At 39.4% G+C, this 25,191-nt stretch overlaps 1 protein-coding gene across 4 annotated transcripts in view; it reads right to left on the bottom strand.

Moving 5' to 3' along the window:
• The window catches only part of LOC128026717 (dystonin), a 153,325-nt gene extending 130,324 nt beyond the window's left edge, over positions 1-23,001 (bottom strand). Inside the window, exons 1-4 of one of the 4 annotated variants that reach the window (XM_052613974.1) lie at positions 22,557-23,001; positions 22,189-22,220; positions 21,682-21,852; positions 17,935-18,148 (exon numbers count right to left, since the gene is read on the bottom strand). In XM_052613974.1, coding sequence (XP_052469934.1) covers positions 17,935-18,148; positions 21,682-21,852; positions 22,189-22,220; positions 22,557-22,737 — 598 coding nt within the window. In that variant the 5' untranslated portion in view covers positions 22,738-23,001. Of the gene's footprint in view, positions 1-16,562; positions 16,938-17,934; positions 18,149-18,391; positions 18,608-21,681; positions 21,853-22,188; positions 22,221-22,556 lie in introns of those variants that run through there. The other 3 variants (XM_052613977.1, XM_052613975.1, XM_052613978.1) reach the window with 3 other exon arrangements.
• Between the last annotated feature and the right edge of the window lie 2,190 nt (positions 23,002-25,191).

Here is a 25,191-nt window from a genome sequence, read left to right as displayed (position 1 = left end):
AAGTGACTTTGTGCTTCTTTGGGATGGCACAATCAAGCGACGTTCACAACGTTCACAAACAAGCGACTTCAACACAATGCAGATCTCCTGTCTATCTGTGCCTGTTATTATCCCAATATTCATCTGGGATCATAAGGGCGCTGCTAAATCCTTCAGTGAGAAAGATCTCCTCACATGATCATGTTGACATGTCTACAACATTTACAGTAATGTTCTGCTGCACAATGTGGATTATAACTATGACCTCGGCATTCCCAGCATGCAACAGCCTGTTGCTGGTCATTTACCAAATGTTTTACATTCAAAGCTTATTCAGAGCAACTTGTGCAATATTAATTGCAGGGATTGTCCCACTGAAACAATCCAGGGGTAAGGGCCCAGCCCAACACAGAACTAGCAACCTTTGTGCTAGTACAAGTTCCCACACCAAACCAGGATGAGAGAACCTGCTGCAGTTTACTCATAAAGTGTTACACCTTTCCTGCTTTCCAGAGAACATCTGATTTACAAAGTGAGGTTTAGAAAAAGCCAGACTTCCAGCTGGGAAAAAGGACAGAAATCCCAAAACTCTGTTGTATTTGATCTGAATGTATCATGTGAATGAAATCTAAATTAAATCTGTTCATCATATCAATCGATTGTGTCTTTTGTATGGTTTGGTTCCCTTTTACAATGTCTTTATTAACTTTTTAAGATTTGAAACTTTGGGTTGATGGACTTTTAATGGATGGACAATGATAATACAGTGATGATCAGATCAGTTTAGAAAGGTTTGCAGAGACAGGTGTGTAAGACAGTTAATGACAGGTGTACAGCTGCAGAACAAATGCTTGCATTGCAGTACATTTATCTTTGGCAGTTTGCTGGTTTGTTGACAATCATACAACTGCAAAGCTAACAGCAGGACTGGAGGTTTCTCATCTTCCATATGTCTGCCGATCTATGTGGCTTTGCTGTTGGAAGTAACTAGCAGAAATGTTGCACATCTGCCTTTGAATGGAATGAAAAGGAACACAAGACTTTAAGTCTTGAAAACAGAGAAATAAACACAATGGGCCATTGGAGATAAACAGCAATTGGCATTCTTCTCATTCCAAAGCAGTGAGAAAGCCAGAATATCTCCCTCAGACAAGGCCACAGATTCATGAGACAGGGCCTAAACGCCTTCATATTGGGCCAGAAAACATTCACAAACACTCTGAGATGGGAGGTCTGCACCTTGTGTAGAATCACGTCCAATATCCTTTAGCTAAAGCAATAGGCCTACAATAATGCATTTCATTGCAATGTTAATTTTAGCAAACCACCCAATCTAAGCAATCATCTGCAAATAATCGAGTACCTTTCATAATCAAAGATGCGGTCTACATTCGCTCCACAGTTTTATCTAGTTTTGATATAATGCATTTGCTTCCAGTTTATGGTAGATTGGATTGAACTGTTTCTAAAGTTTTAAAATCTACTGATAGGTCCTTCTAATAAATAAATCCATACTGTCACCCTGGATTTATTTTCATTAGAGTTTTGCCATACTATTACCTTGTTAGCTTAGCAACATGCTACAGAACTGCTAATGACACAAATGTAAACAGCTATTCCTTGAAGTACCATGTAAATATCAGTAACTATGGTAATAGTTTAGTATCATGAGAAATGTCATAAGTAACCATCAAACTATTTTGCATCAGCAGCGATTAACCCTTTAAACACCACACAGATACCACAAAACAGACTCAACTAATAGTATTTTGCTAAGCTACATTTGGCTTGGTAATAAAATGTTTACCATGAATATGTTGCTTTTAAAGAATATTTCATGTTAAAACACAGAAATGATGAATGTCTGTCAATGAGAACAATTATTTTAGGGTCTAGATGGTGAAGCTACAGCATGTACCAGCAGGGGCTAACATCAGCGAGCTAACCAGCCAGACCTGCACCCCTCCATCCAGCCACCAGTGTCTACGCTATACATGCCATTATAAGAGCTTTATCTTAATCAGGTTGACTGTCTCAAGCGGCCAGCAAGAGAGATCAAACTGGAGAGATCCATTAGCTCCAGGATGATTTAGAGGATGAGTGTGTGATAAAGCTGCATGTGTATTGATTACCACCATTAGGACTCAAACATTTAGGCTTAGATGTTATAATTAAACTCTCTGGAGGGATCGGCTATGACAGTAGGTCTTCCTGCCAGAGACAAAACTACTGTGCATTACTGTCACAGCAAAGAAATGCAAATAAACAGAAATCTATTAAAAGCTCAAATCCTCATTTGATTAAAGGATCTTTCATTTACAGCAGACAAGAGAGTCTGAATGCAGATTTAAAATTGCTAAATGGGTCACCGCATTGGAGGACAAGCTTTCAAATAGAAACAAGTCATCTTTTTGTATCTACTTGTTCAGGAGAATCATGCCGTGCTGCTGAGTCACAGCTCTCCTGGACTAAAGAAAAATCCTGTATGACATTCACTTTTCTTCCTCTGGCCTAACAGAATTTTCATTATTCAGAACCCTGTTCTACCCCTAATAGATCCCCTTCCACGATTCCACTCCTTCTGCCTTGAGCTACAAAAATTTTTACAACCTTCTAAGTCTCGCATAGCCAGACCTTCAGACTAAAGGTCTGGAATTCATGGCAGCTTTCATTGGCAAAGGCCCGCCTATGAGACCATTTGACTGACTTGTCAAACAACCAATCACAGTTTGTTTTGTTCATCATTTCGAGGCATGGAAATGTCACCACAATAACAGACCAGTGTGTAAAACTCTCAGACATATTTTAAAGATTCTATGCAGCAAACTTTAAATATTCCTCGTACTTTGGAAAGTCCAGTGTTTAGTTGACCCTAAAAAGGGCTTGTCATCATAACTGTACACGTGACAGCTTTCTTCTTTCGTGAGGGGGTTTGGCACCATGATATCTTTGTTTCCAGGCAGAACATTAAAGAACGTGACACACAAGTCTGTATCCTGTAGAATTCAACCAATCCGATGACGACTTTGACACTCCTGAAGTGTTTCCACTTTTGTGTCCCATATGCATCAGACGTTTAGCCAACGGTCCGTGAGCATGACGTCTAAGTCAAGTCAAGTCACCTTTATTTATATAGCGCTTTAAACAAAAAAAGATTGTTTCAAAGCAACTGAACAACATTACCATATTTTCCGGACTATAAGTCACACTTTTTTTCATAGTTTGGCTGGTCCTGCGACTTATAGTCAGGTGCAAGTTATTTATCAAAATTAATTTGACATGAACCAAGAGAAATGAACCAAGAGAAATGAACCAAAAGAAAACATTACCATCTACAGCCGCGAGAGGGCGCTCTATGCTGCTCAGTGCTCCCATAGCGCCCTATCGCTGCTGGTAATGGTTTTTCTTGGTTCTTGGTTCTAAATAAATGCGACTTATAGTCCAGTGCGACTTATATATGTTTTTTTCCTCATCATGGCGTATTTTTGGACTGATGCGACTTATACTCAGGTGCAACTTATAGTCTGAAAAATATGGTAATTAGGAAAATAGTGTGCAAATAATGCAAAATGACTGAAGGCTGAGGCTGAGACTACAACCTTTTAAACTGGTTATCACTAAGAGTTCAGACAATTCTACACAAAATGACAATTTATGATGACTGACTCTCTGAATTAAACATTCAACTTAATGTGATCATTGACAACAATGTTACTGTCTGAAATGTTCATGGTTCCATACAACAGGAATTACTATTCAGTGTTTACTTTACACAGTGCAACAAGTCCAATAATAATATTCCATATAGTAGTTGTCTTAACCACAAAAATGTGTTGCATTAAGGAATTTCTGTTTATGTTAGTTTATAATACATTTATTCTGTTCAACATCATATCTTAAAAATGTATTAGTATATATCAAAATAAAAACAATTATAATAATTACTAAATTACTAAATTAACCAATGATGTAAAAGTAGTGTTAATTGTTAACTAATTAAGGTTGTATTCACACTTGTCATGTTTGGTTCAATTAAACTCGGGTGTGATTGCTCTGTTAGTGCGGTTCGTTTGAGTAAGTGTGAACGCTGCCATCCGATCCCTGGTGCACACCAAACAAGCAGACCGAGACCACTGAAAATATGGGTCTGGTCCGCTTTCAAACGAAATCTGGTGCAGTTCGAGTGAAATATGAACGCAACACAGACCAAATACTACTAAACCAATCAAAAACAGGAATTAATGACAAGATGTGATGCTATGCGGCATGATTTGAATACACGTTGTAACCAAAACAAAACGAGTAGAGACCAAACGTGTATCAACGAGGAGGTAAAGTGCCTTATATGAGCTACTTGTGAGTTTGCAGGTGGTGAAAATAAAATTATATGTACACGCAAGAATGAGCGCGCTCAGTCCAGCAGACGGCGTTACCCGCAACGTCACTTTAAGTTTAACGCACCTTTTGTTCGGGGTGTTCGATGAGTTTTGTCACAATATATACGTCATTCAAGCCGACCAATCAGGTTGTGAACGTATCACTATGCCTTTAGGTTCGCTGTCAAAAATGTCAATGTGAACTCTAAGTGGACCAGGATCAATGTATCATTTTCCTTTTTGGTCCAGACCAAATGAATCAAACGAACCGAAGTGTGAACACACCCTAACCCAATCTAATTGTTAAATATTACCAGTATTGCATACTCCAGGAACCTGATCAAATCTTTCATTGTAAATTCTTGTTTTTCTTTTCATTTTAATATTTCTGGATTCCATTTTAATTTAAATACTTACTTTAATTTTAATGCTTAAATAGAATTTTAGTAATCAAAAAGCACGTCTAATTAATTGAAATCGTTAAAAAATGAACAACATTGTATTAACAGTTAATAAAGGCATCTTTTAAAATGTAATCAAATGAAAATGTAACAACAACAGGTTTCTATTCAGTCGCCAGAATGAGTGCACTGTTGTCTAGCTACAGAGCGTGGGAAAGGTGCTGACTGGAAAGACGTGATCACAATCAAATCATTAGTTTCTTCATTGTAAATTACACTGTATATTTCATGTCCGTCCTGAGGCTGTATAGCAGGTCCCAGCAGAGCATCTGCTGCACTGGGTGTGTTTCCTGCATTAGAGCTGTCGGGGGCGGAGCCATGACTAACCACATGACCTCACTCATACAAAGCTGAGCTGTCTGGAGCAGGAGCAGGAGCTGGGAGCGGCCGCATACTGATCCAGTCATCATGGCTCCCGGACAGCACGTTCACAAACACACACTAAGACTGTGACTTCATCAAGCACCCAGTGAGCATTATCCTCTTTTGAATCACGACCCAACTACTTTCTGTCCTGATGCAACTGTTTTCCATTTATAAGCAGAAACAGCTGGGATATCCATCAGGAGCCAGTCTTGATCAATAGCCAATGCATTCTTAGCTCGAACCGTTTGCTCTCAAACGCTCTCTTTTTTAGTGTTGGTGAATACAAATTTAAGTCATAGAAAAACATGTTACAAATTAACATTTGAATAAAATGACAGAATAAACCTGCACCAATTAATGAATGATGACTTGAAATAAATGATGGTTGAATAAATCTTATTCATGGACTGTTTTGTACATTTGTTTTGTTTTAATGTGAGTGGAGGTTTGTATTTGATTTCTGAAAGTCTGCTGGAAGAGCATCTGCAGCCGCTGATGACATCATGCCGTGCACAGCTGCCCAACGGCCCTCTGGGAAATGACATCAGACTCAGGAAACCGTTTCAAACTGAAATCCTACCTATGTTAAAGAATATTTGAATAATTCTACTGTGTTGAAGTAAAATAATACTATCCTGTTTTTGTTTCTTGTTTTTCTTGTGGCATTTTAGAATTTTTTGACACTTGTAATAAATACAAAAAAAATAAAAATAAATCTCAGAATGTTAATCTGTATCTAACAATAATTATTTAGTGATATGAATAAAACAAATACAGTAAAAAGTATTTCACATGTGCAATGCAACAGATTAAAGATAATAAAAAGTTACTTATTTAGCAGTAAATTATACGATTAGAATGACAGCATTAGTGACATACTGTATAAAACAGGCCAGTAATTCAGATGATTTTTGATTATTGTGTATATATAAGATAGTATGCAAAATCTGCATAGAAGAATACCAGTTGCTGTAATTCATCATTAAAAGGCTTGTATCACACACACATATGTCAGAATATCTGTCATTAACTGCACAGTATGAATATTCATATTCTGATAAACTTTAATCAATAGACTGAAAGACCAGAGATCAGAGCTACAGTCAACACAATGAACACAGCATCTGATTTCAGGACATGTTTGCATCCGTGTTCAATTGTTCAGCATTTTATAAGACAAGAAATGAATGCTCTCTAATATATACTGATGCTTATAATGAATAATAAATGAATGCTTGAATGAAAAAGTAAAATATGCTGAAGCTACTAACGTGGAAGTTTAAATGCTGAATGCAACAGATTTTTCACACTGTGTAGAATTTCAATTGTTTTTTAGTATGCAATCATTTGTACATTTTTCTCATCTCTTGTATTGCATCTCTTACCATTACTATTCAGCATTGGCAGACAAAGAGAAAAACAAGCGGATAGTCTCTCCATTGTGTCGGGCTGGTTGAGCTGCTCAGACAAACACAGCTTTCAAAAGCAGCACAGACTCACAGTTTTACTCACAGCTGTGTCTGCATATTAAACTGAGATCAGAGAAAGTCTTCTTTGACCCTGTATTACTGGACACTTCCGCTGTAAGTCTGATTCCTCACAGGTCTCACACAACGTCTCTCTGGCTGAGAGCTGAGATCTGTCATCGCTCCAGTGAAGCCGAATTCTTCTCTTTTCATCACAGAGAAAGAGCTCTGACTGTGGCTGCACGGGAGGAATGCATTGGCCGGGTAAAGAGTAATGCACGCTGCTGTGGACATTCATAGTGTGAAGCTCTAGCACACACAAACAACAGCTACCACTGGCACAGTTATCACAGGATTGCCAAATTATGATTATTAGATCGATTTAGAGACTGCGTTGGAGGAGGAGCTGAAGGGAGGATGAACACAGAGACAATGACTGTGCAAAAACGCAGAAGTCATGGATGTGATCGTTGAGAAGATAAAATAAAATAATAATAATAAAATCAGTAACATAATGACTCAGCCTGCTTTGGCCAATGCTTACACTTTCTGCCAGGAATGAGTGCAATGTCAGGTCACTCTTCTTTTTCTTTTCTCGTTTTTTGTGTTATCTCTGTTCACACAATTCAGTGCTTCATTATTCTAATTCTCAACAGTAAAATCATCAAAATATAATGATAACTAATAAACAGATATTGTTGCTGTAGTTCTAAATAAAATGGTTTCATTGGCTTTTGGAAGAAGAAACTGAAATTGTGACGATAATGACTTCTGAATCAATTCTGGAGTCAAGCTCATTGCATTGTGGGAAATAATAATACTAATATAATAATAATGTTGGATTGTGCACATTTTGGCGAATAGGATGAGGCAGGTTATCCAGACACAGACACAGACACAGCATGCATGCACAAATGGCTTTTTATCTAAAGAAACAGAAATCATTTAAAGGGGAGGTGAAATGCTATTTCATGCATACTGAGTTTTTTACACTGTTAAAGAGTTGGATTCCCATGCTAAACATGGACAAAGTTTCAAAAATGAAGTTGTACGTTTGAAGGAGTATTTTTGTTCCAAAAAAACCTCTTACGGTTTGTCACAAGTTTCGGAAAGTTTTTTTCGAGTATGGCTCTGTGTGACGTTAGATGGAGCGGAATTTCCTTATATGGGTCCTAAGGCACTTCTGCCGGAAGAGTCACAAAAGAAGTGTGTTTTTGGTTGCCAGGGCAAGACAACCCTGCACAGATTACCAAAAAAAAAAAACAGCATTAAGGGACTAGTGGATGGAGTTTATTTTTACAGAGCATCAACGGAGTTGTGCAAGTGTTTTTGTTTGTTCCCTGCATTTCGAAGATGCTTGTTTTACAAACAAGGCCCAGTTTGACGACGGATTTGCGTATCGTTTATTTCTTAAGGATGATGCAATCCCAAGGAAAAAGGGCCACGATCGTGTGTTGGAACCGCAGGCGGTGAGTAAAACTGCTTCAAATATCTCTGCCTCCTTGTTAGTGCGTCCCCTCCCATGCCGGAGACCCGGGTTCGAGCCCCGCTCGGAGCGAGTCGTTGCTGCTGCTGCTCTCGTTCAGTTTCAGCCTCTGGATCTGATTCTGGATCATAAATAAACGGCTGAATCTGACTGTAAGCCATGGTTTGTTTTGGATGATGGGTTTTCCCTCATGGTAATGTCACAGCTTCCACATGCTCTCAACGCAAAAGCCTATTCGCGCTCGTGATTCTTTAGCTCCGCCCACACGTCACGCCTCCAGCCGGTCGTGTTTTTCCGGGAAAAATCGGTACAGACTATCTTTCTCTTATGAATATAATAAAACTAAAGACTTTTTGGATTTATGAAGGATGCAGTACTACTCTATATGAACTCAAGATTAACAGGATATTGAGTGAAAACGAGCATTTCAACCCCCCTTTAATGACACAGCTAAGAGAACTAAATGTCCAAGCTGTTTATTACAGCAGCTGATCACCATTAAAGCCTCTTTTCATCATGTTTGTGAGCTAAGATCATCTGAGGAGCATGACATGAACATTACCAAAGGCGATGTGAAGAAACAGACTCTCATAAACAAGAAAACAGCCAGGGTCTAAAAAAAGCCTCCTGTTAAGTCAAGACAAAATATGAGGAGGAAATGAACATGAGGATGAAAATCATTAGAGGTGTTTCCTAGGACAAGCAGCACTATTACTATCCTATACCCAACTTTTCTATTTAATCAGACGCATAAGTCAGTCAATAAGTTGAGGCTACAATCTGAGAGCATCACATATTACTGCTGCTAAGAAATCAAGACAGAAAGAACAGAAGGACACTTTATTGAAACAGCAGCTCTCGTGTTGTACAGGGTTAAAGAGAGCAGAATAAAGAGATTGGGAGGTGGGGCCAAACAACCACTCAGAACACCCTAGCAACCGCATAGCAATGCCCTGGCAACCGCAGAGAACGAACAACTTCAGAACGGGAAACCATCACTGACATTTCTTCAGAAAGAGAAATAGTGCAGTTAGTAAAACTATAATGTGAGGTCTACTTTCTCATATTTGATACACACATTTCTATGGCTTCTAAATGATCATCAAATAATCGAAATGCCTGCGAGTTCTCCTAGTCGTAGTGCTGTGCTTTTTACTCGGTGTGTGACTAGGGCTGTCGCAAAAGTCCATAAATAAATTAATCGCACAAATAAAAAAATGAGCTCTATAATATTTTCGTCCGCTATGATTTTTTTGTATATTTTTATTTAAATAATGCATCATGTCATGATGTGATGTGTGGTTAGTCTGGAACAGACCCTCTCCGATGGCACAGATGTCCCGGGAATGAAGAGATAACGTCTCGCTAGAGTGACCAGCTTTGGGAAGCACTTTTCATCAGCTTGTGGATGTTTGCGTCGCAAGTGATACAGCATTGTACTTGCACTACTATTGTACTATATTTTAAGACTGTGCAACATATTTTGCAAGTAAGTTTGTTGCCCTTTTCTGTCGAAATTGGCCTTCTTTCCTTAGAGGAAGTCATAGCCTATTGGTTAGAGAGTATGACTCCTAACCCTAAGATTGTGGGTTTGAGTCTCGGGTCGGCAACACCACGACTGAGGTGCCCTTGAGCAAGGCACCGAACCCCTAACTGCTCCCCTGGCACCGCAGCATAAATGGCTGCCCACTGCTCCGGGTGTGTGTATGTGTGTGTGTGTGTGTGTGTTCACTGCTGTGTGTGTGCACTTCGGATGGGTTAAATGCAGAGCACAAATTCTGCGTATGGGTCACCATACTTGGCTGAATGTCACTTCACTTATTATTTCACTCGCTTCATTTGGCTTGCTCAACTAAATATGTCTATGGGCGTGTGGTTGCGTATGTCAACGTGCCCAATGAGTTAACACACACACACATACGCACGCGCTCGGGCAGTTGCGCTCCTGACGCGTCTGTCATTGCTGTCATCAGCTACGATCTCCGTTACAACAAGGACATTTCATTAATGAACTTCCTCCACCAAAAAACCCTGTAACTCTGCTACAAGATCTATTTATGAAGAAAAGTAAACTAAAACTCTGCAGTGTTTTGTGCACCCTGTTTTCAAAAAAAACGGGTATTTTCACTCTGAGTTGGTTCTTGTCACATGACCTGATGCGCTTGCGTCATTCTAAACAGCTGAGATGTTTTTAACTCGATAAAAGTTTATTGATCTTTGAAAAGGTGTACCTGCGTTTTTATGCCATTATCATTATATTAGTTGAAACTGGTCTTAGAACGACAATATTATCGTTTATCGCGATAATTTCTTTATTTTGAAATTTGTTATCGTGACAGGCCTATGTGTGACTAGCATTTTTTTTTTTTTTTTGATTAGGTAATCATAACATGTTGTAGAATAGAAGCAATTAAAGTGTGAGTATAAATACAATATCCAATAGGTCCATCGGTATCGGTAAAATCCAGTATCAGTTGACTTCTACTGTGAACAAGGTTTAGTGTGTTGACTTGTACAGAGATGGCAAACATCCCGTCAGTGTAGAGCGAGTGTTGGGTTATGTGACCGCGCAGCCTTTGGCATTTGCTGTACCAGACAACCAGTCACATTATCTGTGACCCCGAGCCTCGTCACAGGTGTGACATTACACATTCCATGCTCGCCAGCTATTTATGGACCTTACTTCTAAAGTTTACACTCGTCCTCTGGAAAGAGACACTTTCACGCTTTCACACACAAACAGTGGAAGCACGGCTATGAAGCAACTCATATGCTGAAGAGTCAATCACAATGGACTTCATGTTGGTTTTGATATGGCAAACGCTACTCTAGAATCATGATACTTACAGGTGAAGTCAAGTGTGCCACTTTTGGGCCACCACTGGTTGAGCCAGAACTTGAAATTCCCACAGTGTTCACGCTTTTCTGGGAAGTCAAACTATGAAAGGCTTATTCAGGCTCTGCTCTGAAACCTAGACAGCATAACAGGTATATTTATTACATTTATGCTGATCCACGTAGGGTAGCAATATTATTCTCCCCTGGTCTTTAGTTTTTCATTTGACATTCACATTATCTTGCATTGTTAAGAAGCCTCCACCAGCTTTCATGCTCAGGATTAAAAGTAGTCAATAATCAGAAATGGATAAATTTTCTGTCCCGTTTTTTACTTCATCTTCCCAACCTGGCAACCATGCACACACACTCTGTACTGATGGTCTGAAAACACAGACAAACATCTCCACTGTGATATTCTGCTCAAACGAAGGTGTCATACAGCCAGTCTGTCCAGTCTGCAAACAAACTTTCTCAGAGGTGAACGTCAGAAATCCAATTGTAAATCATACACTTACTCTGGCTACAAAAGAAGGTCTTGAAAAAGGTATTGTTTTCATCATTTGGCTCTATTATTAGGAGCTTCACTGTTTAAGCATCTGTGAGCTCGAACACATTGTCGTGAACGCACCTGCTTGAGTGACCAGGAGCTGAAGATTACAGTTTATACATTTTTTTAAATCAATATTTTTCTTACACTAACACACCGCTTTGCTTCAGAAGGCCTTTATTAACACCCCAGAGCAATGTGGAGTAGTTTTATGATGGATGGATGCACTTTTTTTCAGCTTCAAATACAGGGCTACCATTCACTGCCATTAAACAGCTTGGAAGAGCCAGGACAATATAACTGCGATTGTGTTTGTCTGAAACTAGAATATCAGATACACCTAAGATGTACTGAGGGTGAGTGCATCATGGGCTGATTTTCATTTTTGGGTGAACTATCCCTTTAATGAAGCTATGTTAATATATATGATAAATATATACTGTAAGTAGCATATAAATCAATATGCCCAGATGAGATCAAATAAACTCTGTGTATAAGATGGCAATCGCTGCTTACATGAAAGTGCAATAATCATGATGAAATGTAAAAAAAAAAAAAAAAAAAATCTTATAAATGGAGTATTCTGTTAGCTTAGCAACATGCTAACATCAAAGTCCACTGGAATCAAAAGTAAAGCAGTGCACTTCACGTGAAAATTGCTATTTGTATGATGCACAAGGTAAAGCGTTGCCAACCAGTCGCTTATGACTGACAGGATGTTGGCTGTAAGAAAAGGACAGAATAGCAAGGGCTATGGTATAATTACATTAAACTGGTCAATAAGGGTGGGCAATATAGCCTCAAAATTATATCATGATATTTCAATAATATTTGCGATAACAATATTTATTATTTATGACTCAATATATTATAAAAAATAAAAAAAAAACATGGAACAACGTTGAATTGGTGATTGCAGCTGGCAGGCAGCAGTATTAATTAGTCCAAAAAATATTCTGGAAGTCACTGTGGACCATCAACTGTTTGGATTTCCATGTTCTTCAAAATAGCATTTATGTTCTGGATAAGAAAGAAACTCATTCAGGTTTAAAACCACTTTTGAGTGAGTAAATGTGGTGTAAAAATAAAACACTACGACAGAATTGACAGACAGCTGACAGAATTTTTATTTCTGGGTGAAATATTCCAGTTTATATAGTGTTTTTTTTTTTATATTTGTTCATTGAATTTCTGGAATGCTCTGCTAAATCACCTATTGTACTTGAGAGTAAAACACTGTTTGTTTGGGGTTTTTTTGATTATTATGTGTAGTAGTAATGTGTATCTTTGTCATGCTCTTTCTTATCTTTGATAATAATAAGAATAAGAACAAATATATTTTTTGGTTGTGATGCTCAGAAAACTTGCAGAATAGTAAAACCAACATAACAAAGAATTGTTATAAAATCGTGAATCGTGATATTTAAAAAAAAACGCGTGATATGATATTTTTTTCTATATCGCCCACCCCTGGGATAACCATTAGTCTGTTTTGCTCTCGACGGAGAATAGAAAGTCCCTGCAAGAACCACAAGTCCAGTCTTTCTGATCTCTGCCTCTGACTGTGTCCCAAACCTAAACACAGCACAGTGTCCTAATCAAACCTGTTTCAGACATGACATCACGTCCAATGATGCTGAAAATCTTTAGGTGGGATTTAGAGGGAACCAAGCAAATATATATTACTGCCCAGCCTACAATCCTTTTTAGAAATGAAATAAGCTGGGGGGGTGGACTACTTAATTCAAGCAGAGATTATTTTATTATTTCAGTGCAAAAGAGTGTGGGATATCAAACGCAGCCAAGAAAAGATCTATGCTGTCTTCAAAGCTCAGAGAGATCTTCATAGACAGGACGTTATGCAACTCAAGATTCAGACGTGCTGTGATGTCTTTCTACCTCCTACTGCCTTGGTTGAGTTCTTCAGGTTTCGGACACTATTGTGTCTCAAAAAGAGGCATTTAACAGATAATAGATGCAGGTGTGCTGCAACATGACACCTTTAACCACCACACAACTTCCCTAAAGCTAGCCTGAAAACCTGAGAAAGCAGAAACTGCAGCTCGTAGCAGTTTATCTGATGTGCACTGGCACAAGAAGCATCTGACCTGGTAACACGCAGTGTGTCCTGGTACTGATATACCCTGGCTCTGGATTTTACTACAGGTTGACAGGAAACTACAGCTAATAGGAGCCAGAACTATTGGCTCTTTTGAGCAAAGCAGTTCTCTGAAATCATCAATTGAATATTTTCTTCTTTGATTTTCACCCTCATAAGAACTCAATCAAGTATAACAAAAGCCTCATGAAAACACAGTGACAAGCGGATGTAAAGAGTGTTGTTTCTAGGTACACTACAGTACCTTTACAATTTCATGAAAGAGCTTCTGACCTTAATAGAAAGGACTCTCGAGCTCAAAAGAAAACTGAGAGACGCACCCAGTCTTGAGTAAATCTTGAGCTTTCTTAGGCACAATGTATTTAAACCAATGGCTTATGAAGTTCTGATCTCCAGCTGTTGGTACCCTGTGGTCCTGTATGTTTCCAGGCTGAGCGATGTATCCGTACATGACCCTGAAGCAGGATCCACGCTCCAGTCTCAGGTTCACAGGCCCTTCTGGGGTCATTCAAAAGAACCAGATTAAGATGTTTTGAAAGGAACCGAAGATGAAACGGAAAACCCTTCTCCTTGTGTGTTATTAGATTTAATACCCAATTACACAGCTATTGTGCCTCATACCTCAACCCGAAATAAACTACACTCCATACAGTAACTGGACACTAACCTAGACATCAACCATTTCCTGGATGATTAAATGCCTGGAGAATGATTTCTTGTTTTTGTTAAATGATTTTTCTTGTTTTATTTCAGCTATACATTTATATTCAGAAATGCATTTTGATGTATTTAAAATATTTCTGGTACACTGACAGCTTTAGACGTATAGGTTGACAATCAGCCGTTGTGGTGCATCTTCCCCAACACTGAGCCCTTCCTACGCTCTCAGTCCTGCGTAACATGCATTCAGCATGAATGTTCACTATAGACATTTAGCATTAGAGAAAGAAGAGGCCGACCGTGTGTGTGAGCAGCTTTTGTTCTAAGAACAGCTCCAGCAGTGTTACTCTATAACTCTTCACAGATGAACGTCACTTCCAGGAATGTTTCCAGCAAACATCAGTTTTATCATTGTCCATAGCTCCCACTCTCCAGAGAACTCCCAGCTCCCTGAGAAGACTACTGACAGTCAGAGTAAAGAGCACAATAGATGACTTTTCATATTGTTTTGAATTTCATGGAAACAAGTGAAGCTGTAATGAACTCACTTCACATATTTCAGCATGGAATATTCTGCTTGGTGACTGTAGAGGAAGCATCACAGTTTCCAGTGGTCACATGGGTTAAAAGTCTTACAGGAAGAACTCAAACTGAGGCAGAAGGTGTCATTCACTTATTCAACAAAGAATAGAGCAAAGAGTTTCATTCAAAGGAAATGCTTATCTTTAAGTGTATCGATTCTTTACTCTAAACTCTCTAAACTCAAGACTTCATGTAGATTTCTTGTTAATATCCTTTGAAGCAAAACTATTTTCCATGAAAGACTTCTTTCAGACAGTGCTGAAACACATTCACCTCAGTGTAGCTGTAACATAAACTGAAGCACATGACACATGAGCTAAACTGAATACTGACAACACACTGAATATCACACTGCTTCTGACCAGACGCTTTAAACTTCAGGAAAAAATGATTCATTTTCATCACAAGTCAAAAAAACGTTTCCACTGAGGATTTTTCAGGAATTATAATATTTTATTAAAACTATATTTTGATAAATATTGCATACTGTTCTTAACTGAGCATTGTTAAAATGCTGCATATAAATAAAATGATTACTTGTCATTCTTAGGTTTTTGTTTCATGCAACTGACAGTAGAATCATTAATAAAATCACACTTTTAAGTAATTTTCAATAACACATTCAATTAAAGGGTGAAAAATACTGAGGTATATTCATCATCCCTTGATATTTTCTAACGGTGCTTATCCCGCTGTTGTTGACACACAAACCTGTTCACGGTGACCAATAAACTAGCTCTGATAACCTCTGACCTCAAGTCAAGCACACCTGACAGCCAGAACAAAACGTGTCTTACACCTACACCGAGACAAACTCTAGAAACTCAGGAGTGTTTGGGAGCTGTTTGCCTCAACATTAAACATTGCTTTTCAAAACAGTCACACACTCATGGCTTCGGAAAAATAACAACTGTTTTGTAACCATGGATTTATGCAATTCAATTAAAAGTATGCACTGTAGGAAATAAACAAGTTATAGATAATAAAGATAAGAACTTATTTGTCAAGCTTACTGCCTCCAGAAAGCAAAACACAGAATCAGAGCGACCCTACATCATATGACTGCAGCAGCCTCACACACACACACACACACACACACACACACACACACACACACTGCTGAGCTTACTCTACAGCTGATAGACACTCATACAAGCTACAAATCACCAAAAACATCCCATCAGCTTCACCTGCATGCTACACATTCAGGCAGGGGAACATGTGTTTCTGTGCACAGGTGCATGTGTATATTTCCTCAGAACTGCATCCAGCAGAGACAGAGTTTGACTGACAGAAAGATGATAGCGGAGCAGATGATAAGTGTATCAGCATCACCTTGAGTGCACGAGGAGGAGATGCTAGAGCGGACAGGACGGGTGGGACACAACACACTGATGTAAGCCACACAATATTACAAACATCTAACACAATCATCTGAGCACACAAACAGAACAATCTTTCTATATCTGTCAGACAGACCGACGTCTTTATTAAACTGTGACAAATTCATACCAGGTCAGCAAATCTGCTACCAAGTAACCGGTTTCTATTCAGTAAACAATGAAACAATGTATTAATTACTGTAGGTATGAATCACGCTGATGTTCTGACACCGTTAACCGTCTCGCGGTTATTTAAGTAAAATGAATTGAACGAACGGCCGAGCTGGACTGATTCTTTACCTTTATATTTCTCAAGCACGTCCTCGTACGCCTGGAGATAGTCCAGTTCGTCGGCGAGCCTACACGGAGCCGGTCCGTAGCGGGCCATTGGCGGAGCGGTCGAGGCTGCTCATTCACCGGACGCGCCTGAGAACTGAAGCCCTGCCCGGGATCCGCTGCTCGGGGACCGGCGACGCCCCTGCTGCTCCCTCCCAGATCCGCCGACCGGCCAATGAGCGGGCTTCTCACCCGGTGCCGGTCAGAGGACGGGCTGTTATCACTGACTGTCGTTCACCGTGCCAGAAAACCCACAGTAAGCTCTTGAAAATAACAGCAGTTTTCACAACATGACTTTGTGTCGCGTGCTTATTTGACTGCTGCTGCTCTTCTCGACTCTGTTCATGTGTGCTCAGCATTCGTCTGGAGTGCTATTTTTATCACATGTCCGACTACATAAAGGGCAGAATGTGTCATGCACAGTCATCCTCTATTTTAGAGGCTCAGGCTGGTGGTCACTGCCGCGTGTCCGTGACACAAGCGAGGCGCGCGCGCGCGTGCACTCCAAGGTCCTAAAACCGGAATATTCGCGCTTGCAACAATGATGAACAGAGGCTGTTTGTGCACTCAAAAAAAGATACAAAATGTGACAATGGGCCTGTACCATTTCAAAAGGTACTGATAGGCATATGTACCATTTTATACTCATACTTTATGTATTGATATGTGGCTATAAGATATTAATATGCATCAAATGGTCCTGCCCCAGTGACAGCTTTTGTACACTTTTCTCTGAGAGTGTGTATATAGGCTATTAGTATAGATAGATAGATAGATAGATAGATAGATAGATAGATAGATAGATAGATAGATAGATAGATAGATAGATAGATAGATAATGAGATATTATTATGGCATGTCATATTGAATCTCATGTTGAATAGGTCATAAAGCTACAGAAGCCTAAGAGGGAATGTCCTCTCATTCCAGAGCAGGACACATGCAGATACAGATTGCTGATTCATCTTTCAGCCTTGAGCTTGTGAAAACAACTGATTGCCAGCTAGCAAAACAGATCCACGGTGCATCAGAAGAAACTTTGAGCGTATTCTTTTTCATTTTATGATGACAATGATGATGATGACCTCCAGATTTTACATGTAAGGATCAGGTGTTTCCAGTGCAAGACATTTAAAGCACCACCCGTGGTTCCGATGCATTTTTAATAGCTACCCAAACCACCCTAAAGTCAGTTCTTCATCGTTTATTATTGGTCCAACTCTTCACACGTGTAGTTCACTGACTGCTGCTTGATTAAAAAGCAAACATCAGGCCTCATCGTTTTCTCTGCTGGAGTCTAATGAATGGACGTGCACCGGGAGATTTGGGACCCTACCTGCGATCCTGAGCACCGCTCTCTCGGCGGGATCGAGCACGGATCCTCCCTGGATCTTCCGCTTCGAGCGCTCGTGTCTGGGTAGATTCCACGGTAACGTGTCCCCCGGTGCTGGCGACCCCGACCCAGATTTCACACTGTACTCTTCATCATCGGAGAAATCTGCCGATGAAGACATAGAGCAGCGCAGGGACGCGTTCCCAGACCCGGAGCTCTGTGTGAAGAGACAATAGAAGGCAATGAATCGCCTGTTCAGCACAGGAGCGCACACAAAAACATCCCTGCGCGTGAACGCTACATGTTATCTCACCATCACTGCGCGCACAACACACCGACATGAAAATACACATCTGCTCTTCGCACATAAGACTCAAATGATCAGAGATCAACAATAAAACACAACCCCCATCGGGATGAGTCGCATGTGGCTCCCCCGCCAGGACAAGGCAGCACTCACCGCGGTGTACATCTCTAAAGGATGCGCAGATATCTATTTCCACTTGTCATGTACAAACGATCTCATTTTGGATAGAACCACACCCTTGTGGCTGTAACTCCGTCGCGTGTCGCTCAGTTAATCCAAAGCATGAAATGGTGCGAAGTCCCCCAGAGAGAGATAGAGACAGACAGAGAGAGAGAGCAGCACACAACCCCACGGCGTCACCATGCACTGACACGCGCAGTCTAGAACCACGGACAGGAGCCAGGATCCTTCGCTGAGCGGAATCTGCTGTGGTCCTACAGCGCCATCCCTGGAAGCGCGTGCGCGTGCACTGCTGCTGCCGTCACCCTGCGCGCATCCTCACGAGAGCTGCTCTCATCTCCTCTGCTGTTTCCAGCAGCTTTGAACAAAATTACCAGTGACCAGTAATACATACCTTTCAAAGAATACCTTATATAGCAGAAAAATCAAATTATTTTCTAAGCCCCATGTCAATAGAAATTTCAGTATAGTTTTCTGAGACCAGGACCAGTTGTTTTATACACTCTTAAGAATAATGTTTTCAAAAGGGAGTTCTCACAGCATTTTAATCATCTGAAGAACCTTCTTCCTCTTTAAAGAAACATTTGAGCATTTTATAAAGTTCTATGTTAAAGGTTCTTCATGGAACCATCAAAGCCAATAAATAATCTTTATTTTTAAGAGTGCATCATAATTTTCTGTTTTTAAGTTGTTGTTGTTGTTGTTGTTGTTGTTTTGTTTTTGTTTGTTTGTTTTTATATGTTGTCATCTCCATTTTTTATCTATGTGAATTATGTTTTTGAAAGGCATTAAATAAAATACAATACATTTAAAATACAGATGAATAGAGGAACACAGCTTGTGTAGTGCGTTGATTGTAGTGTGTTGAACATCTTTTGTTGTGTAGTCAAGACATTAAGCTTTGTTAAAAAAAAAAAATGGATTACAACAATTACTATTAACACTACTCTTGAACATATTCATGGAAGTCAGAGGTCTGCAGACTCTGGCTGGCCCCTCAATCTTGAACTTTTAAGTATGACAACCATGTGAAGGCCTGAATGTGAGGGGACAGCTGCGAGGCTGGTGAGGGCTGGTAGTCAGACAGCATGTGCTACAGCCGGTATATGGAAAAAGAAACGCAATACACAACATATTATTAAAAACAATAGGATACAATACCGATATGCTTGTTCATATGTTTCCAGATTTACAAAAATGAACTGCTTGATTATTCACAGAAGAAGCACTGTAATACTTCCGTTATATATTATGCATGACAACCAATTTCTGTTTCAGCAAGTGTCCAGACATACACACATACTACAGTGTTCTGGATTTCATTAAAAAAAGCACAGTATATAATTTTCATATAAGGTTTGTGCCCTTCATAAGAGTAAATTAATATCAGTACAGTATTAAAGATGAAAGATGTTTTTGGAGAGAACTTTCACAGATAATCAGTCGCTGTGTGTGACATTCAGATCAAAGTAGCAGAAAGACAGACTACTTTCACTACATTTATATATTCATTTATGTGTGTCTGTGTGTGTGTAAAGTACATGTACAGGTATATGTGATTTTCAGCATGTATGTGATATTTAGATAGCACACTGAATCTGACCAAACCTACTATCACCATGAACTTCAGTCGAGTTGTGGCAGGTCATAGGACATTACAAAGATTTAATATATTCAAAAGCAAATTATTGTCTGACACCACTAGTGAATATGCTTCTCTTCTAGAAAAAGACCAGAGCTGGCATCAACTTCACAAGCAGAGCAAAGCTGAGCATCATCTTCTCCAGCATGATTTAAAACAGTTTCAAAGAACATCTGATGTACAAGAAGAAAGCTAGACATTTTACATCATACTTCAAATATTTTCTAAATTCTAAATCGTTCTCTATATTTCCAGGAAAAAACAAAAATCATCATTTACAACCTTGGACATTTTTCAAAGTTGTAACTAAAAAAAGATTTCTTGTTTTACAAGACAATACTGTTTCGGTCTTTAACATTTAATTTAATGTGTTACTTCCCGGGTTTTTTTTTTTTTTTTTATGATTTGTGAAATTTACTGAGTGAAAATTGCTCCAAAGCAAATCCTACCCCAAATAGCAGGTGCACTACTTTGCCTTCTATCGTACTATTATTGATTGTGCCTCCAATGACAAAGATCAAGTTCTGATGTAAGGTAATACATCGAAGCAGCTTTACAGTACACTTATTTCTGGGATATTTTTGGAGAATGCCCAGACAATCTCGATGGCTCTCACCACTGCAGTGAGATGCCATTATCGATCAAACAGAGAACACAGCAAAGTTGAGATGGACACTGTTCACTAGCATTTATACAGTAAAGCAGTTTAAAAGGAAGAGCTTATATCGAAGGGAGGAAGAAGAAATGAGCAGCATACCGAATCCATATATGCAAAATCACTCTTATTCTGAGTATAATATCACTTATAAAGGGCCTTGGATCACTTTCCTGCCTTTCTTAAGAGTCCTGTTTCTACTTGAGTCAATTAACTGTTTCTGCATTATGTTCCTATAACTTCCACATATATGATATTAGAGCGGTTTAAAATCTGGTATATACCCTAAACATTATGTGTGAGTACTTAAAGATCATGCAAGGAAAATCAAAAGCAATTTCAATGATGTGATATTACAACATCAAATTCTAGTGTACTGAACATTGATTTGATTTATTTATTGGTTACATTGGTTACATATGATGACACTAATGAGACATGACTGACAATACAAAAATGGTCTTGTGGTCTTTATAATTTGACACGTTCAAAGAGGATAAAGAGCTCATATTTTAAAATATATCCTTGTTATATTGGAGAATCACCATCAATAAGACTGAACACAAGATGCATTTTCATGTTTGCATGTTAGCATTTGAGTTGCTCAGTCAATGAGGAGTGACTTAGCAACTTCAAATCAATATGAAACACCATAATAAAACAGAAAATTAATAAGGTTGATTTGTATTTCATGTTGACTAGCTTGGCTTTTTAGCTACAAGTCAAGAAACTCTTCCAAATAAAGGTGCAGTTCTCAAAGTTCCCCACAGTTCCCAGAAGAACCTTTCAGTTAATGGTTCTTAGAACAACCATTGCTTTCTTAGGTTATTGGGAAGAACCCTTTTCCACTATAAAGAACCTTTTGTGCATTGAGGAACTCTTCATGGAACCATAGATGTCAATAGAGAAGCTTGATTATGAAGAGTGGACTACGAGTGAAGGCCTCACAGATGAGGAGATACGTACCGGTTTGCGTGTTGGCGTGAGCTGCACGGACTGATAGAAGTCTGGCTGGACTCTCTTCTTCACTCTGCGCTTCCTCAGGCTCGAGTCCGGCTCGCTCTCGATCAGCGGCTGCTCTTCAGGAACGCGCGCGCGTGCGCTTCTCCTCGCATGACGTGGACTGTGACGACAAACCTGTCAAACAATGACCATAACATTATCGCAGAGCAAGAACTGTTAAGTGCTACAAATGATTGCAGTCTTTCGTTGTTTATTAATTTTGACATATTTACTTATAGTTAGCATGTAATAATATGGAAGTAGGCTAGTGCTTTCTGAATTATTTATCAGTCACACATGCGCAATGCGCATTTTCACGCAGTTGCTTAGGATACTACGTCTTCCTCAAGATGAAAGTAACTAAATAACAGTGAAACAAAACATTGCATTTCTTGAGAATGTCATTATTTTTGGATGCTTTGCTCTACTTTTCTATGACCTTGACAGAGAGAGCAAGAGAAAGAGATTTACCTCAGAGCGAAAATGATGCGGCCGGAAACCAGCTTCTAGAACAAATGGGAATGAATGAAACAAACCCCACATGCATTCAGTCATATTGTGTCTTAGAGATGCTCTTCACATAACTTTGTCTGCTCTTGAAATAAAGAAGACTTTATTAAACACACAACGAGAACAAACGATGAAAAGCGATCGCTCGCGCTCGCATGCGGCACTCAAACGCTCGGATGATGATCCCAAACGAAGACAGGAGGGAAGGAAAATGTCTACTAAACCCTGTCGTTGTACATGCAGCATGTGTGCTAGCGCTATGACATCCTACAGAAGAGAAACAGACATACATATGGTGGAGATGACGCGACGCGTCCGGCGCTACTCACCTCGGCTCCTCGAGCGCCTCGTGAGAACCGATTTTATGGGAATTTTCTCATCACGGAGCTTGCGATGCCAGCAGCTGAGAAACACGATCGCTGCGACAGTTCCTACCAAAAGCAATAATAGCAATAATACACACTGGATACTCAAGGGTCTTAATAAGACCAAAAAAGCCGCAGCAATCATTGCGATGTAGGACAGCCACTCCTACACGTCTGCGTCCTCTCCTTATATAAACAGCCCACTATGAGCGGCTATTTCATGCTGTAATGCCTCACGTGTAGGTCCTCGACATATAGTCTGTCTCGTGGTGTGTGTACTTCAGTAATGGACCAGCACAAGCCATGACTCAGCAGGAGAGCTCACGCAGGGCAGGGCAGCATCAGCATCAGCAGCATCAGCATCATCTGAGCTCAGCAGCGCTGATCTGGAGCTCCTCGGTCTACATGCGTGTGGAAGTGTCCACGTGATGTGCTTCTTTATAAACTCCAGCCATCTGACCAAAACATGGCTTTAGTGTCAGCTCTTTTATAAGGCTTCATGAAGCGCTACGTGGACTTAATTACATTCATTTCTGGGACGTCTTAAACTTAGCTGGAATTTCCATATAGACGGGTTGTTTACAGTTATAATGATATGCCAGAATGTTACTGTAAGAAATAGGTACAGTGAGCATAGCATAGCATTTTGTAGCTGTAGGCTATATTTTGCATGCAAGCTTTGTCAGCATTATAATCTGCTCAAGTCTACACTGGAGCAACAAATTAAACTAAAAAACAGCATGGCAAATGCTAAATAAATAAAAAAAATCCAATAAACATATTGGATAATAAAAAAGAAATATAGCCTAGACTAACTATAAAAGTAAATTGATGCAAACATTTCTGGGTATGCCCTTAAGGGTTTCACTTATACATAGGGTTGCTTGTATTAAGGATATTGGTGCTAATTATATTTTACAGTAAACGTATATGTTTGGGCTTATATAATAGTACGTTTCACTGTATTTTATAAGGGAAATACTTTATAGTTATAAAACAAGTATACTGTTGTTGTTGTTTTTATGTGTATAAAATTGCATGTGATGTCTTGATAATCAGATACTGTATTAACAGAGCTCAGTAGATTACAAACTGTAGTCTGTTTTCAAATTACTTGGCAAAACTAAAAGCATGCAAAATTAAATGTAATGGATTACGTTACTAACTACAGTAACGTAATCCATTACATTTCATTTTAGGTAATAAGCTATAATCAGACTACTTTTTGATTACTTTTAGTTTCTGACCTAACTCGTTTATCATATTGATTTAAATAGGATAATCTTATACCATATTAATATAAAAATGCCAGGAAAAGAAAATATATTACATTTCTTGTTATTAACATAATGAAGTGCACTAAACATCAAGGTTTCCCAAACTGTGGCTCGTGAAAGAACTGCAGGGGGTTTGTGAGTTTAATGAAAAGCTAATAATTAATTAAATCATAAAAAATGTTAAATGAAAAGAAATTTTAAGATATCAATCAAAATAAATAACTTACTATATATATATATATATATATATATATATATATATATATATATATATATATATATATAATTTGTTTACCTGCATGTCATGTGACCATTAGACTGTATGATAGTACTGAGACTGCTCTCCTTAGAGTTACAAATGACCTGCTCTTATCATCTGATCATGGTTGTATCTGTATTATCTCTATATAGTGCTACTGGATCTTAATGCTGCATGTGACACTATTGACCTCAAAATTGCACTAGAACACTTTGCTGGCATTAATGGAAGTGCATTAGCATAGTTTAAATCTTACTTATATGACCGTCATCAATTTGTAGCAGTGAATGAAGATGTATCAAAAGCCCCAGACAGTGTTTCTCCAGCCTGCCTCAAAGCCTGTGCTGTCCAGCTACCACCTATCTTCAAATTAATCTTCAACAGATCCCTGGAGCACCCTGGATCCCAAGAAACCAAAAATCACACGACGTAATGACTACAGACTTGTTGCTTCAACATCTGTGGTCAGGAAGTCATTCGAGAGACTGGTGCTGGGCTTCTTGAAGGATATTACTGGACCCTTGCTGGACCCCCTGCAGTCTATGGAGGATGCAGTCATTATGGGATTGCACTACATCCTTCAACATCTGGACAAACCAGGGACATATGCAAGGATCTTGTTTGTGGACTTCAGTTCTGCTTTCAACACAATCATCCCAGTCACCCTTCAAAATAAACTCAAACAGCTCTCTGTGCCCACGTCCATCTGTCAGTGGATCACCAGGCAGCAGCTAGGGAGGCTGGGAAAACTCACATTCAACACCAGCACCATCCTCAGCTCCTCAGGGCTGTGTTCTCTCCCCACTGCTCTTCTCCCTCTACACAAATGACTGCACCTCGGTGTCAAGCTGCTGAAGTTTGCAGATGAAACCACAGTTATCGACCTCATCCAGGACGGAGATGAGTCTGCTTACAGACAAGAGGTTAAGCAGCTGGCTGTCTGGTGCAGTCACAACAACCTGGAGCTGAACAAACTCAAAACAGTGGAGATGATCGTGGACTTCAGAAGAAATCCCCCTGCTCTCCCCCCACTCACCATCATGAACAGCACTGTGGCTGCAGT

The sequence above is a fragment of the Carassius gibelio genome, chromosome A13 (genome assembly GCF_023724105.1).
Source record: "Carassius gibelio isolate Cgi1373 ecotype wild population from Czech Republic chromosome A13, carGib1.2-hapl.c, whole genome shotgun sequence".
In the NCBI taxonomy this organism is placed as follows: Eukaryota; Metazoa; Chordata; class Actinopteri; order Cypriniformes; family Cyprinidae; genus Carassius; species Carassius gibelio.
The sequence above is the reverse complement of the archived record's forward strand: the minus strand, read 5'-3'. Positions and strand labels throughout refer to the sequence as shown.